At 45.1% G+C, this 14339-nt stretch overlaps 1 protein-coding gene across 3 annotated transcripts in view; it reads left to right on the top strand.

The window, feature by feature from the left end:
- Positions 1-14339, top strand: part of LOC143975807 (receptor-type tyrosine-protein phosphatase kappa-like) — a 228823-nt gene that overhangs the window by 189665 nt on the left and 24819 nt on the right. For all 3 annotated transcript variants that reach the window (XM_077478356.1, XM_077478354.1, XM_077478355.1), the window contains 2 exons: positions 4717-4816; positions 10426-10505. In XM_077478356.1, the coding sequence (XP_077334482.1) occupies positions 4717-4816; positions 10426-10505 (180 nt within the window). The remainder of the gene's footprint in view (positions 1-4716; positions 4817-10425; positions 10506-14339) is intronic.

The following is a 14339-nucleotide window of genomic DNA, read 5'->3' as shown; positions in this document are numbered from 1 at the left end:
CCAGCAGAAGTGTAGTTATCACGTACCTGGTGGAGACTGGAATGTGATAGAGGCCTCCCTTGCTCCTCCCACCTACACTCCTGAAGGTGGGAACAGGAAATGTAAAGGCAAGGAGTGGCACGAGTGCCGGGTAGCTGGCTGGTGATGTCCCCTCTGAAGGTGGGTAGAGCTGTCAGTCACGGTCCTTGGAGCAGGAAGAAGAAGCAGCTGGGCACCAGAGCGTGGACACGAGCGAAACCAGAAGAAGAGCAGTAGTCAGTAACAACTGGGCAGCAGGGTACCGAATCAGCAGGCAAAAGCAAGTCCAGAGGGCAGGCCAAGGTCGGGTAACAGCCGGGCAATGTGGTACCAAGTCAGCAGGCAGATTAAGTCCAATAGACAGGCCGAAGTCAGGATACCAGGTAACAGAGTAAAGGAGCAAGCAGAGGGGAAGTCCAAAGGCGAGCCGGGTCATACATGAACAAACAGGAACGGATCAGGACTTGGTGGGTCAGGAAGGAGCTGAAGATCATCCAGCACTTGTTTGCAGTGACAGAGGAGTTTAAATAGGCCACTGGGCACCAAGTGCTAATTGTTGCGCGCACACGCGCACATACATGCACACTCGTTCACACACCAATGTGCGCACGTGCATATACCCGTGTGCAATGAACTGCCATTGGGGGAATTATGTTGGTCCTTTGCTTATGAATATTAGCACGTGTGCAATGTGTACGAGCATGAGCAGGTATCCACACTGGCCTTTTAGTGGTGGAGGCCCGGTTTACCTTACAGTGGTCAGCAAACAAGCCGAAGGTCGGTAATAAGTGGTTGCAAGTTGGGATCAAGAAGGAGCGTAGCCAGCAAGCAAGCCAAAGGTCCGTAACAAGTGGTTGCAGGTTGGTATCAAGCAGAAGCATAGTCAAGGAACAAGACAAAGGTCGGTAACAAGTGGTTGCAGGTTGTGATCAAACAGAAGTGTAGTCAGAAATCAAGCCAAAGGTCAGTAACAAGTGGTGGCATATTGGAATCAAGTAGAAGCGTAGTCAAGGAACAAGATAAAGAACGGTAACAAGTGATTGCAGGCTGGGATCAAGAAGAAGCAAAGTGAAGGAGCAGGACAATGGTCGGTAACAAGTGGTTGCAGGTTAGGATCAAGCAGAAGTGTAGTCAGCAAACAAAACAAAGGTGAGTAACAAGTGGTTGCAGGTTAGAATCAAGCAGAATTGTAGTCAATGAACAAGCCAAAGGTCAGTAACAAGTGGTTGCATGTTGGAATCAAGTTGAAGCGTAGTCAAGGAACAAGACAAAAGTTGATAACAATTGTTTGCAGGTCGGGATCAAGCAGAAATGTAGTCAAGGAACAAGATAAAGAATGGTAACAAGTGATTGCAGGCTGGGATCAAGCAGAAGCAAAGTGAAGGAGCAGGACAAAGGTCGGTAACAAGTGGTTGCAGGTTAGGATCAAGCAGAAGTGTAGTCAGCAAACAAAACAAAGGTCAGTAACAAGTGGTTGCAGGTTAGAATCAAGCAGAATTGTAGTCAATGAACAAGACAAAGGTCGGTAACAAGTGGTTGCAGGTTGGGATCAGGCAGAAGTATAGTCAACAAACAAGACAAAGGTTGTGTCAGGTCACCTGAGGCCACGTGACAGATGGGGTCAGGAGTGCACCGCTAAGGTAGTGGACCCTATGGCTGACTGCTGCAGATGGAACTCTGGGTGGTTCAGGAAAGCAGGTCCACTTGAGCACCAACGCGGATCCCATTGGGAGCTAGAGCATAAGATTTCCCAGGGCGCAGAGTCTAAGAGTCAGCAGGTGTTCACCAGAGCCTCTAGTGGTGAGGATGGACTGCACTGCAACTTGCTCCAGGTCGTGGCCCCCAGGGTCTCCCAGCTCACGCTAACAGTAGGCTACAGGAGTATAGAGAGGAAGCAGCAGCCCAGGACAACAAGGTATAGTCAGGAGATAAGCAAAAGGTCAGGGCAACTAGCAGACAAGGATAGACAGAGAACACGCCAAAGGTCAGGCTAACAATCAGGCAGATATAGTCAAAGAACAAGCCAAAATCGGTAACAGAAACAGATGTAGAGCACACAGCAAGCAGGAGACAAGAAACAGGAGACAGGAAACCAGAAACCAAACATACAATATTGCTTGGGCAAGGCAGGCTTGGACAGCAAAGTGTTAAAAAGTGTATCCTGTAGAGGCTAGGGATTACCAGGTAATCAGACAGACAGGGCATGAAGTTATTACTGGCGATTCATGACAGGTTGGTAACAATTGGTTGCGATCAGACAAAAGCGTAGTCAGCGAACAAGACAAAGGTTGGTGATTACTGGTTGAAGGTAGGGGTTAAGCAGAAGCGTAGTCAAGAAACAAGACAACGGTCATTAAAAAGTGGTTGCAGGTTGGGATCAAGCAGAAGAGTAGTCAAGGAACAAGTCAAAGGTCTGTAACAAATGGTAGCAGAGATAAGGACAGCAGTAAGAGTATCAAGAGCTAGATATTGGCTGGAGAGAGCACAATAATCTGGCAAACAGGAAGTGCAAAGTCACGGCTAATATAGGAAGTTCATGGGAGGAGCAAAGAGTTCAGGGTTCACCAAAAACAATGTTCAAGGCAAGCTTGTCCAAAACATTGTCCACGGAGCTGTCCAGCATCTCGGGTAGCTCAGCAAGAAGAGATGGCCCTGACAGGTTAACAAGGGTTCAAGCTCATTTAAAGTTTGACAGTAGGTTGAGATCATTTCAGCCCCAAGACCTCTAATCAGTCTCTTTACCAGATAAAAAAGATATCCAGAGGGAACCAGCTACTAGATGATTTAATTGGTCTTTCTTCCCTATGCCCAGGACTGCTGCGGAGATCCACCCTGCCCAGGCATAATTCACCATCTTTTGGGTTCTTGTCATGTGCGGCCGTCCCCAGTGGGTGGATGAACCCCACCTGAGCCAAGACGCCCAGGCCCTCACTTTCATTGGGTTTTTCTTAGCCCTAAGACATGTGCACGTGTGAGACTCCTTGGTCATTGTTTCAAGACATTAACCAGTTCCCGACCAGCGCACGCCGATGTACGTCGGCAGAATGGCACGGGCAGGCAAATGGGCGTACCTGTACGTCCCCTTAAATTTGCCACCCTGCCATGTGATTGGATCAGTGTTCACTAAATGAAAGCCCAGCCCCCAACAGTTAGTAACACACCCCTAGGAACACTTAACCCCTACACTGCCACCCACTGGTTAACCCCTTCACTGCCAGTGTCATTTACACAGAAATCACTGCATTTATATAGCAGTGATTGCTGTATAAATGACAATGGTCCCAAAAATGTGTAAAAAATGTCCGATGTGTCCGCCATAATGTCGCAGTCACAATAAAAATCGCTGATCGCCGCCATTACTAGTAAAAAAAAAAATATTAATAAAAATGCCATAAAACTATCCCCTATTTCGTAAACGCTATAACTTTTGTGCAAACCAATCAATAATCGCTTATTGCGTTTTTTTTTTACCAAAAATATGTAGAAGAATACGTATCGGCCTAAACTGAGGAAAAACATTTTTTTATATATTTTTGAGGGATATTTATTATAACAAAAAGTAAAAAATTATGCGTTTTTTTTTCAAAATTGTCGCTCTATTTTTGTTTATAGCGCAAAAAATAAAAACCGCAGAGGTGATCAAATACCACCAAAAGAAAGCTCTATTTGTGGGAAAAAAAGGACGTCGATTTTGTTTGGGAGCGCAATTGTCAGTTAAAGCGACGCAGTGCCGAATCGCAAAAAGTGGTCTGGTCTTTGACCAGCAAAATGATCCGGTCTGTAAGTGGATAAATTTAAAAAAGCAAAAAAAAAAAGCATCTTAAGCTTTCTTGAACTGAGGTCATGTGAAGATGAAAGGTCACACCTTCGATCTACTGTACATATGAATGAAAAATGTAATACAATGAAACAATACTGTTGTAACACTGTATTTACATGGAGTCTATCTTCAAGTGTAATTTTACAGTGTCTGCTTTTGACAGATGGAAATTGCCGGTGATAACGGATGGGGGGGGGGGGGACTTCACGTAGGAGATACGTCCTAAAAATACTTTATTAAAATTGTCAAGGATGTATCCCTTACGGTCAAAATCCTCAAGCGGTTAAAGTGGTTGTAAACCCTTACAAACCACTTTGACCTACAGGTAAGTCTAGATTAAGGCTTACCTGTAGGTCCAAGAAATATCTCCTAAACCTACACGGTTTAGGAGATATTTCCCGAAAGACAGGCACCGCTGTCTACAGCGCATGCGCCATAGACAGTGGCACGCAGGCGCACTGAGCACGCCGCAGTTAACGGCGATATGCCGCGAGTGTCGGCTCCCGTGCGCATGCGCGGGAGTGACGTCATCGCGGCTCTGACGAATGACAGCGCCGGAGCTGCGAGACCCCACCGAGAAGATGGAGGCTCCAGACTACAGGGGACAGCGGCGACTTCACTGGCTCCTGTGTCAGGTAAGTGACACATAATGGGCTACTATGCGATGCGATGCGATGCAATGCATAGTAGTCCATTATGCTTTTCTTTTGCAGGGAATCAAAGAGGAAGTAACACCCATCAGGGTTTACTTCCTCTTTAAAGCACAATATTGTAAATGCTTACAAACTATTTCAATATAAGGGATGAAATAATTGTGGGGGAGAGTATTAAACCGCCTTTTTACAGCTGTCTGACCCGGAGTTCTCTCCCATTTTCAGGCCCTGGAGAAAATCACAGAATTATATCAGATCTATCCATGTAAAGAGGGGAGGAAACTAGAGCACCAGACCAAGAACCGCAACCCCGATATCCTGCCAGGTAATGCGCTCAGTGTTAAAGGCGACCTGTCAGAAAATGTGTCTGCAGGAATAGGTTATTAACATGCCACAATATAAAACAGTTTATTTTTTTCTTTTAGCATTTTATTTTTTTAAGACCAAAAACTCCTCCTTGAGACTAGACATGTGCAAAAGGAAAAAATTTGTTTAGTTTCGTTTCGTTTTAATTCGTTAATTCATTAATTTCGTTTAGTTATATTCGTTAACTTCCTTAAATTCGTTTTCGGATTTGGTTTAGTTTTCTACCGAATTCGAAAAATCGGCCACATTCGAAAATATTTCTACCGAACTCGATATGATTTCAACATGATTCGATATTATTTCAACCGCATTCAAAATGATTTCAACATGATTCGAAATTATTTCAACCGCATTCGAAATTATTTCAACCGCATTCGAAATTATTTAAACCGCATTCGAAATTATTTCAACCGCATTCGAAATGATTTCAACATGATTCGACATTATTTCAACCGCATTTGTGACTCGAATTTAGGGCCATGTATCTCGGGGTCACTTGGTGCTAGAAACTCCAAATTTGGATATGTTGTAGTGCTAGTACTATTGTGTTTGCATACCAAATTTGGGGTTTCTAGCACCAAGTGACCCCGAGATACGTGGCCCTAAATTCGGGTCACAAAATGTTTTCGAATGCGGTTGAAATAATGTCAAATCATGTTGAAATCATTTCGAATGCGGTTGATATAATGTCGAATCATGTTGAAATCATTTCGAATCTGGTATTGAGTCGAATTTCGGCCGAATTCGGTTGAATTCATTAGCATTGTAATTCGATAATTCGGATGCATCCGAATGTCCGAATAATGAAAATGTGTCCGAATTTCGAATCGGAACGAAACAAAATGCACATTTCTACTTGAGACCCAGTTAGGTGTCTGCGGCCAGGCATGTGAGGGATTTATACACCGCCTGGTCAGAGACCGAAAAGGCAGCAGATGGACTGAGCTGGGAAAGCCAAGCACTGGCTGGTTACAAAGTGACAGAGAGTGTAAGGGAAGCTGATCGGTATGAGTGTGATGGATTATAATGGTGGTCTTGGTTTTCCACCAGATTCCCCAGATCTGAAGTCTGTGACCAACTAATTTGGGGAAACAAAAATTGGTTATAATTATCACTCCCTGAGGCCCCTACCCAGACCTCAGCATCTGCATTTCCTTTAATCTGCCACATGTGAAGCTGAGGCTGGACTGGTTGTAGAGCATATTGGTAGATCTAAGTGTGGTATGAGGTGCAGATAGTTAGATAGCACCACTCCCAACTTTCAAACTTGAGAATGAGGGACACTTAAAGTGGAAGTAAACCCATCGATTTAAACAGTTAAAAAAAAAAAGGCATGCTGGGAATGCTAACTGCACATTGGCTGTACTCTCAGCCAAACGATCAAACCATCCAATGGCTGGTGTCATAACGAATCACATGTGCAGCACCATAGCCGTTGAAGATTAAACAGAGGCAAAGATGGCGGCTTCCTTGGCTGAAAACGATAGGGGAGTTTACTTCCACTTTAAGGGAGGTAGAGGCCAATAGTGGGTTTGTTCAAACTCTACATTGGGAACGGCTCAAGAAGCATGGTTAAATAAAACCCAGGTTTTAGACATGCGCTGGGGGGACTTTGGGTGGGGAGCTGACATGTGCTAGAAGGTGGGTTGGGGGGGGGGGGGGGGGTTGAATATATGTGCTAGGTGATGCTCTGGGAGGGGAGAGGACTTGAAGGGGGGATATTTTTTAAATCCACTCCCCCTTCTAGCACAAGTCCTCTCCCCTCCCAAAGCACCCCCTAGTACATATCCTCTTACCCAAATCACTGCTTCACGTGCACACCCTTTTTTACTTGTGAATGAATGAATGAATGAATGAATGAAATACTTGTATAGCGCACAGTGCGAACTGAATCGCCTCTAGGCGCTGTCCCCCTCCACCCCCCTTTCTGGTCACTGTATCCTCCTCCCCTGTAGCACTCCATTCATAGTAAAGTTACTACAGATGCCAGCTGCCACAGGGGAGCCGATAACAGCCGCGAAACCCCAGACACCCCAAGTGATGCAAGGCAGGTGTTCCCAGTAGGGTTGCCACCTCATCACTTTAAACCCAAACACATATGAATTACACAGGTTCTGAGGCTAATATAATGCGGCTAAGGCACCTAGTCAGTTTAATTACCACCTTAATCAGCCACAGGACCTGTGTCATTAATATGTGTTCAGTTTTAAAGGGATGAGGTGGTAACCCTAGTTCCCAGTGCCCACGCCAGTGCACCCCTGCCTGGCCAGTTACAGGAGCTCAGTGCCGAAACTGGTTCAAGCACTGGGCTCTGGGATTCAGCAGAGATTACCTGGGACTTTGGGATTTAAATTAAATCTTGGGACGGTCCCGGCGAATCCGGGACGGTTGGGAGATATGAGGTAGATAGATAAACAGATAGATAAAATAGACAAACAGACACTCTGGGGTTTCTGTAGAAAACATTCACTGTATGAATACGACAAATCAGGGTAAAAATGACATACAGTATCTCACAAAAGTGTGTATGCCCCTCACGTTTTTGTAAATATCTTTTCATGTGACAACTCTGAAATGACTCTTGTCTACAATGTAAAGTAGTGAGTGTACAGCTTGTATAACAGTGTAAATTTCCTGTCCCCTCAAAATAACTCAACACACAGCCATTAATATCTAAACCGCTGGCAGCAAAAGTCAGTACACCCCCTAAGTGAAAATGTCCAAATTGGGTCCAATCAGCCATTTTCCCTCCTCGGTGTCATGTGACTCATTAGTGTTACAGGGTCTCAGGTGTCAATGGGGAGCAGGTGTGTTAAATTTGGTGTTATCGCTCTCACTCTCTCATACTGGTCACCGGAGGTTCAACATGGCACCTCATGGCAAAGAACTCTCTAAGGAACTAAAAAAAAATTGTTTCTCTACATAAAGATGGCCTAGGCTATAAGAAGATTGCCAAGACCATGAAACTGAGCTGCAGCATGGTGGCCAAGACCATACAGCGGTATAACAGGACAGGTTCCACTCAAAACAGGCCTCGCCATGGTCCACCAAAGAACTTGAGGTCACGTGCTCAGCATCATATCCAGAGGTTGTCTTTGGGAAATAGACATATGAGTGCTGCCAGCATTGCTGCAAAGGTTGAAGGGGTGGGGGGTCAGCCTATCAGTGCTCAGACCATACACCGCACACTGCATCAAATTGGTCTGCATGGTTCTACTAAAGATGATGCACAAGAAGCATTCTGCTGAAGACAAGCAGAGTAAAGGACATGGATTACTGGAACCATGTCCTGTGGTCTGATGAGAAAAAGATAAACTTGTTTGGTTCAGATGGTATCAAGCTGGTGAGGTGGCAACCAGGTGAGGAGTACAAAGACAAGTGTGTCTTGTCTACAGTCAAGCATGGTGGTGGGAATGTCATGGTCTGGGGCTGCATGAGTGCTGCCAGCACTGGGGAGCCAGGGTCGTTTTTAAGGCAGGGCAAAAGGGGCAGCTGCCCTGGGCCCTGTCATTCTTGTGGGGCCCAAAGCAGCTGCCTCATACTTGCCAACTATCCCAGTTTAAATTCCCTTGTCCCTTGAAGATTTAGTCCTGTGCTGTGTCCCGAAACCTCAGTGTGAAGTGCTGCTACTAATGCTGCCCAGCTCTGCCCTATTGTTGTGTACAGATGACTCACCTGCAGATCCTGTGTTTACATGTAAATAACCGGCATCCATATGTAAATAGTGGCTACATTACTAAGTAAATAGCTGCGGCCAGGCGGCATTGATATGTAAATAAAGGCAGCATTTATATGTATATCATGCTACCCTGCAGTCAGGAGATGATGTGCTGTAACCTCTAGCAACTAATCAGTGAGCCATAATGTGTGCTGTAACCTCTAGCAACTAATCAGTGAACCATAATGTGTGCTGTAACCTCTAGCAACTAATCAGTGAGCCATAATGTGTGCTGTAACCTCTAGCAACTAACCAGTGAGCCATAATGTGTGCTGTAACCTCTAGCAACTAATCAGTGAGCCATAATGTGTGCTGTAACCTCTAGCAACTAACCAGTGAGCCGTAATGTGTGCTGTAACCTCTAGCAACTAACCAGTGAGCCATAATGTGTGCTGTAACCTCTAGCAACTAACCAGTGAGCCGTAATGTGTGCTGTAACCTCTAGCAACTAATCAGTGAGCCATCATGTGTGCTGTAACCTCTAGCAACTAACCAGTGAGCCATAATGTGTGCTGTAACCTCTAGCAACTAATCAGTGAGCCATAATGTGTGCTGTAACCTCTAGCAACTAATCAGTGATCCATAATGTGTGCTGTAACCTCTAGCAACTAATCAGTGATCCATAATGTGTGCTGTAACCTCTAGCAACTAATCAGTGAACCATAATGTGTGCTGTAACCTCTAGCAACCAGTCAGTAAGCAGTAATGATATGCTGTAACTTCTGGCAACCAATCGTAATTTTGCCTGATCTGATACAGTAAACTGATTTTAAGTCTAGCTGCTATTTATTGTATGTCTCAGAGCAGGTGGAGAGCAAAATTGCATGGGGGGGGGGCAAGAAAATGTTTGCCCGGGGTCCAATCAATATTAAAGACGGCCCTGTGGGGAGCTACAGTTCATTGAGCTACAGTTCATTGAACCATGAATGCCAACATGTACTGTGACATACTGAAGCAGAGCATGATCCCCTCCCTTCAGAGACTGGGCTGCAGGGCAGTATTCCAACATGATAACGACCTCAAACACACCTCCAACACCACCACTGCCTTGCTAAAGAAGCTGAGGGTAAAGATGATGGACTGGCCAAGCATGTCTCCAGACCTAAACCCTATTGATCATCTGTGGGACATCCTCAAACGGAAGGTGGAGGAGGGGAAGGTCTCCCACATCCACCAGCTCTGTGATGTCATCATGGGGGAGGGGGAAGAGGACTCCAGTGACGACCTGTGAAGCTCTGGTGACCTCCATGCCCAGGCATTAAGGCAGTGCTGGAAAATAATGGCGGCCACACAAACTATTGACACTTTGGGCCCAATTTTGAAATTTTCACTTTTTGTTGCCAGCGGTTTAGACATTAATGGCTGTGTTTTGAGTTATTTTGAGGGTATAGCACATTTATACTGTTATACAAGCTGTACACTCACTACTTTACATTGTAGACAAGTGTCATTTCTTCAGTGTTGTCACATGAAAAGATAGAATAAAATATTTACAAAAATGTGAGGGGTGTACTTACTTTTGTGAGATATTGTCCTTTATTAGGTGTAATTCCTATTCTGTTAACGTCATTTCATAAAAAATATATTTTTTTTTTAAATAACTCAATCAAGTAAGAAAAATGTATTGATGTATTGTAGCCACTAGATGGCGTGGTGAAATAGGAATCGCACATGATAGAGCGATCACAGCAATTTTTCTCTCAATGTGCCGATTTTGCCCCAACTGCCAACAAACATTTTATACATAGACCCCCCCCCCCCCCCCCAACTCCATAATATCTTTTTTTTATTTATTTTTTGCTTTGCAGTGATGTCTTTTTACTTGTAATGTTCTACCTTTATACCTCCAGGTGATCATTGGCGTCCCATCCTGCTCTCCGCACTCACCAGACATGGAGCTCCTGGCTACATCAACGCTGTGTTCGTTAATGTAAGGATAACCAATGGTAACATGTATCATTATTTAAATAATATTAAAGCCACAAGACCTCCAAGTCCCAGCAAAATATATAACTGTAAAAGCAAAATTCAAATAGCAAAAAAAACAAAAAACAAATAGTGACTAGGAGGACATACAAAATCCAACCAATAAAAACCTGGCTTAGACTCAGTTCCGCCATATCTGCTCAAAAAAATAAAAAATTACGTAGAAAAAAAACGATTTAAAACATGCTTGGGAACAACCGAGTGATATCTTACAAATAAAAAAAATGGCAAAAGTATGTAAACAAGCTTTTATTCAAAACTATGTGTAGCGGGGTCTCTTTAAGAACTATAAAACTACTGTTCCCAGAACCCCGCTGGTTCCCAGGATGCTTTGAGTTATGCCCCAGAGACTTATGGGGGAGGAAATATAAGGAGGGGGAGAGGCCTAGTTCGCTCTCTTTGGACACCCCCCTCTCTCCTAGCAAGAGGAGATCTGTGCTGAACTGCTGGAGGCACAAGGCCTGAAGCCTGGGCCTTGTGCTCTTTTCCAAAGAGCTCTCTGCCAGCTTAGCTGCACATGAGAGACATTTTCTCATTCCTTGCTGCAGTACACCAGAAGGATTGAAGACTGGGAGGTCGGTGGATTCCTGTTCCTAGACGAAAAGGCAGAGAAACCGGACTTGGACTTGTCCGGGTGGTGAGAGCTGTTTAAAGACAGATGCTTTATCTTTATTATTCGTTTGGATTACAAAGTTGTTCTTCAAGTGCACCACTGAAAGATTGCTAGCGAATATTGTTTTACTGGACTTCCATCTAGATCAGTCAGGCTTGACTGCATAGGTAGATAGTGCTGGGTGTTAGTTTACCCATGCAGGGAAGTAGCTGAAAAAGGGCAGCGTTAGAGTTGCATAGCAATACTTTATTATGCTGATTACTCTGTTTATCTTTATTACTGGTTACTGCAGGGACCTGCTTATGTGTTGCAATACAAATGTTTGATTCATGTTATTCCTTTTATAAAACCAATAAGTAAAGTCAGTTATATACTTTCAAGGATTGTCTATGAGCTTGAGTTACCCACCCACGCACACACACACATATTTAGAGTATAAGTGATTTAATGTGTATTGCTAGATACTAACTGTGCCAAAGTGGGTAGAGCAGATTGCCGGGGGGTTGGCGGAGCTGTGCTCAGGGCCCAAACCAAACTTGCGGCCCTCTTAAGTGAGGGTATCGCTATATATGAAAAATACAGAAAGAAACGTATACAATATAATAAAAACACGCCCTTACCGGACACTTTATTATCAGGTAAACCTGTTCAATCGCTTGGTAACACAAATTACTAATCAGCCAATCACGTGGCAGCAACTCAATGAATTTAGGCATCTAGACGCGGTGAAGACGACTCGCTGAAGTTCAAACCGAGTATCACAATGGGGGGAAGAAAGGGGATTTAAGTGGCTTTGAACGTGGCATGGTTGTTGGTGTCGGACGGGGCTGGTCTGAGTATTTCCAAAAAACTGACGATCTACTGGGATTTTCACACGCAACCGTCTCTTGAGTTTACAGAGAATGGTCTGAGAAAGGGAAGATGTCCAGTGAGCGGCAGTTGTGTGGAGGAAAATGCCTTGTTGAGAGGAGGAGGATGGGGCAGACTGGTTCCAGGTGATAGAAAGGCAACAGTAACGCAAATAACCCGTTGTTACAATCAAGGTATGCAGAATACCATCTCTGAACGTACAACACATCCAACCTTGAAGCAGATGGGCTACAGCAGCAGAAGACCACGCCGGGTGCCACTCCTGTCAGCTAAGAACAGGAAACTGAGGCCACAATTGGCACAGGATCACCAAAATTGGACAAAAGAAGATTGGAAAAACATTGCCTGGACTGAGTCTTTATTTCAGCTGCAACATTCAGGTGGTGGGGTCAGAATTTGGTATAAAGAACATGGATCCATCCTGCCTTGTATCACCGGTTCAGGCTGGTGGTGGGGGTGTAATGGTGTGGGGGGGATACTTTCTTGGCACACTTTGGGCCCCTTAGTATCAACTGAGCATCGTTTAAATGCCACGGCCTACCTGAGTATTGTTGCTGACCATGTCCATCCCTTTATGACTACAGTGTCCTCAATCTTTTGATATCTCCTTCCAGCAGGATAATGCCCCATGTCACAAATCTCCAATCATCTCACCACTGGACAATGAGGTCCCTGTCCTCCAATGGCCTCCACACTCACCACATCTCACCACTGGACAATGAGGTCACTGTCCTCCAATGGCCTCCACGCTCACCACATCTCACCACTGGACAATGAGGTCCCTGTCCTCCAATGGCCTCCACACTCACCACTGGACAATGAAGTCCCTGTCCTCCAATGGCCTCCACACTCACCACATCTCACCACTGGACAATGAGGTCCCTGTCCTCCAATGGCCTCCACACTCACCACATCTCACCACTGGACAATGAGGTCACTGTCCTCCAATGGCCTCCACGCTCACCACATCTCACCACTGGACAATGAGGTCCCTGTCCTCCAATGGCCTCCACACTCACCACTGGACAATGAGGTCCCTGTCCTCCAATGGCCTCCACACTCACCACATCTCACCACTGGACAATGAGGTCCCTGTCCTCCAATGGCCTCCACACTCACCACTGGACAATGAGGTCCCTGTCCTCCAATGGCCTCCACACTCACCACATCTCATCCAATAGAGCACCTTTGGGTACTGAATCGCCTCAGTGCCTGACCTCACAAATGCTCTTCTGGAAGAACGGTCAAACATTCCCATAGACACCCTCCTAAACCTTGTGGACGGCCTTCCCAGAAGAGTTGAAGCTGTTATAGCTGCAAAGGGCGGGCCAACTCAACATTGAACCCTCCGGACTTAGGCCCCATACATACTATTTGATTTTCTGCAGATTTCTGTGTTCAGGATTTACCAAAACCATGTAGTGCGAGGGTCTGCCTGATTGCATGCAAATTTAAACTCTTAAAGTGGAAGTAAACCCTTCTATCGTTTTCAGTCAAGGAAGCCGCCATCTTGGCCTCTAATGATTCTTCAACTGCCATAATGCTGCACATGTGATCAGTTATGAAACCAGCCATTGGATGGTTTGAAAGTTTGGTTGAGAGCACAACCAATGTGAAAGGTAGCATTTCCGGAATGCCGGGAATGTAATGCTGCATACACACAATCAAATTGTCCGGCGTACTTAGTCCGCCGAAACGCATTTCACCGGATATTTCGATCGTGTGCGGGCTTCAGCGGACGTTCTCAGCGTAAAGTCCGGCGGACTTAGAAAGTATTTTTGCAGTCCAATCTTGGGTTTCAGCGGACAACACGTTCGTCAGTATGCTAGTCCGGCGGACTAAGAATGACGCATGCTCAGAAGCAAGTACGAAAAAGGAAGCTATTGGCTACTGTCTATTGAACTTCCTTTTTCTTGTCCCGTCGTACGTGCTGTACGTCATCACGCTAGCAAACGCCGGACTTTCTGTGTGTCCACGTGTGGCCAAGTCCGTTCGGTAGAAAGTCCGCCGGATTGTTTGCCGGACTAAGTACGCCGGACAATTCGCTCGCGTGTACGCGGCATTAGTGTTTTTTTTAAAACTGCGTTTACTCACGCTTTAAGGTTTATCCTCATATTATACGGTTTTGGTAAATCTGAAGACAAAAATCTGCAGAAAATCGAATAGTGTGTATGGGGCTTAAGACTATCATTAAAGTTCATGTGTGTGTGTGTAGGCAGGTGTCACAATACTTTTGGTAATATAATGTATATAACATTCACAATATCTCACTGAATGCAGGTCCTGTCCTGATGG

This window comes from Lithobates pipiens, unplaced genomic scaffold, assembly GCF_037356315.1.
Source record: "Lithobates pipiens isolate NorthernLeopardFrog02 unplaced genomic scaffold, aLitPip1_a1.2 Scaffold_13, whole genome shotgun sequence".
Classification (NCBI taxonomy): domain Eukaryota; kingdom Metazoa; phylum Chordata; class Amphibia; order Anura; family Ranidae; genus Lithobates; species Lithobates pipiens.
Note: the sequence above shows the minus strand (reverse complement) of the source record. Positions and strands in the feature narration are given on the sequence as shown.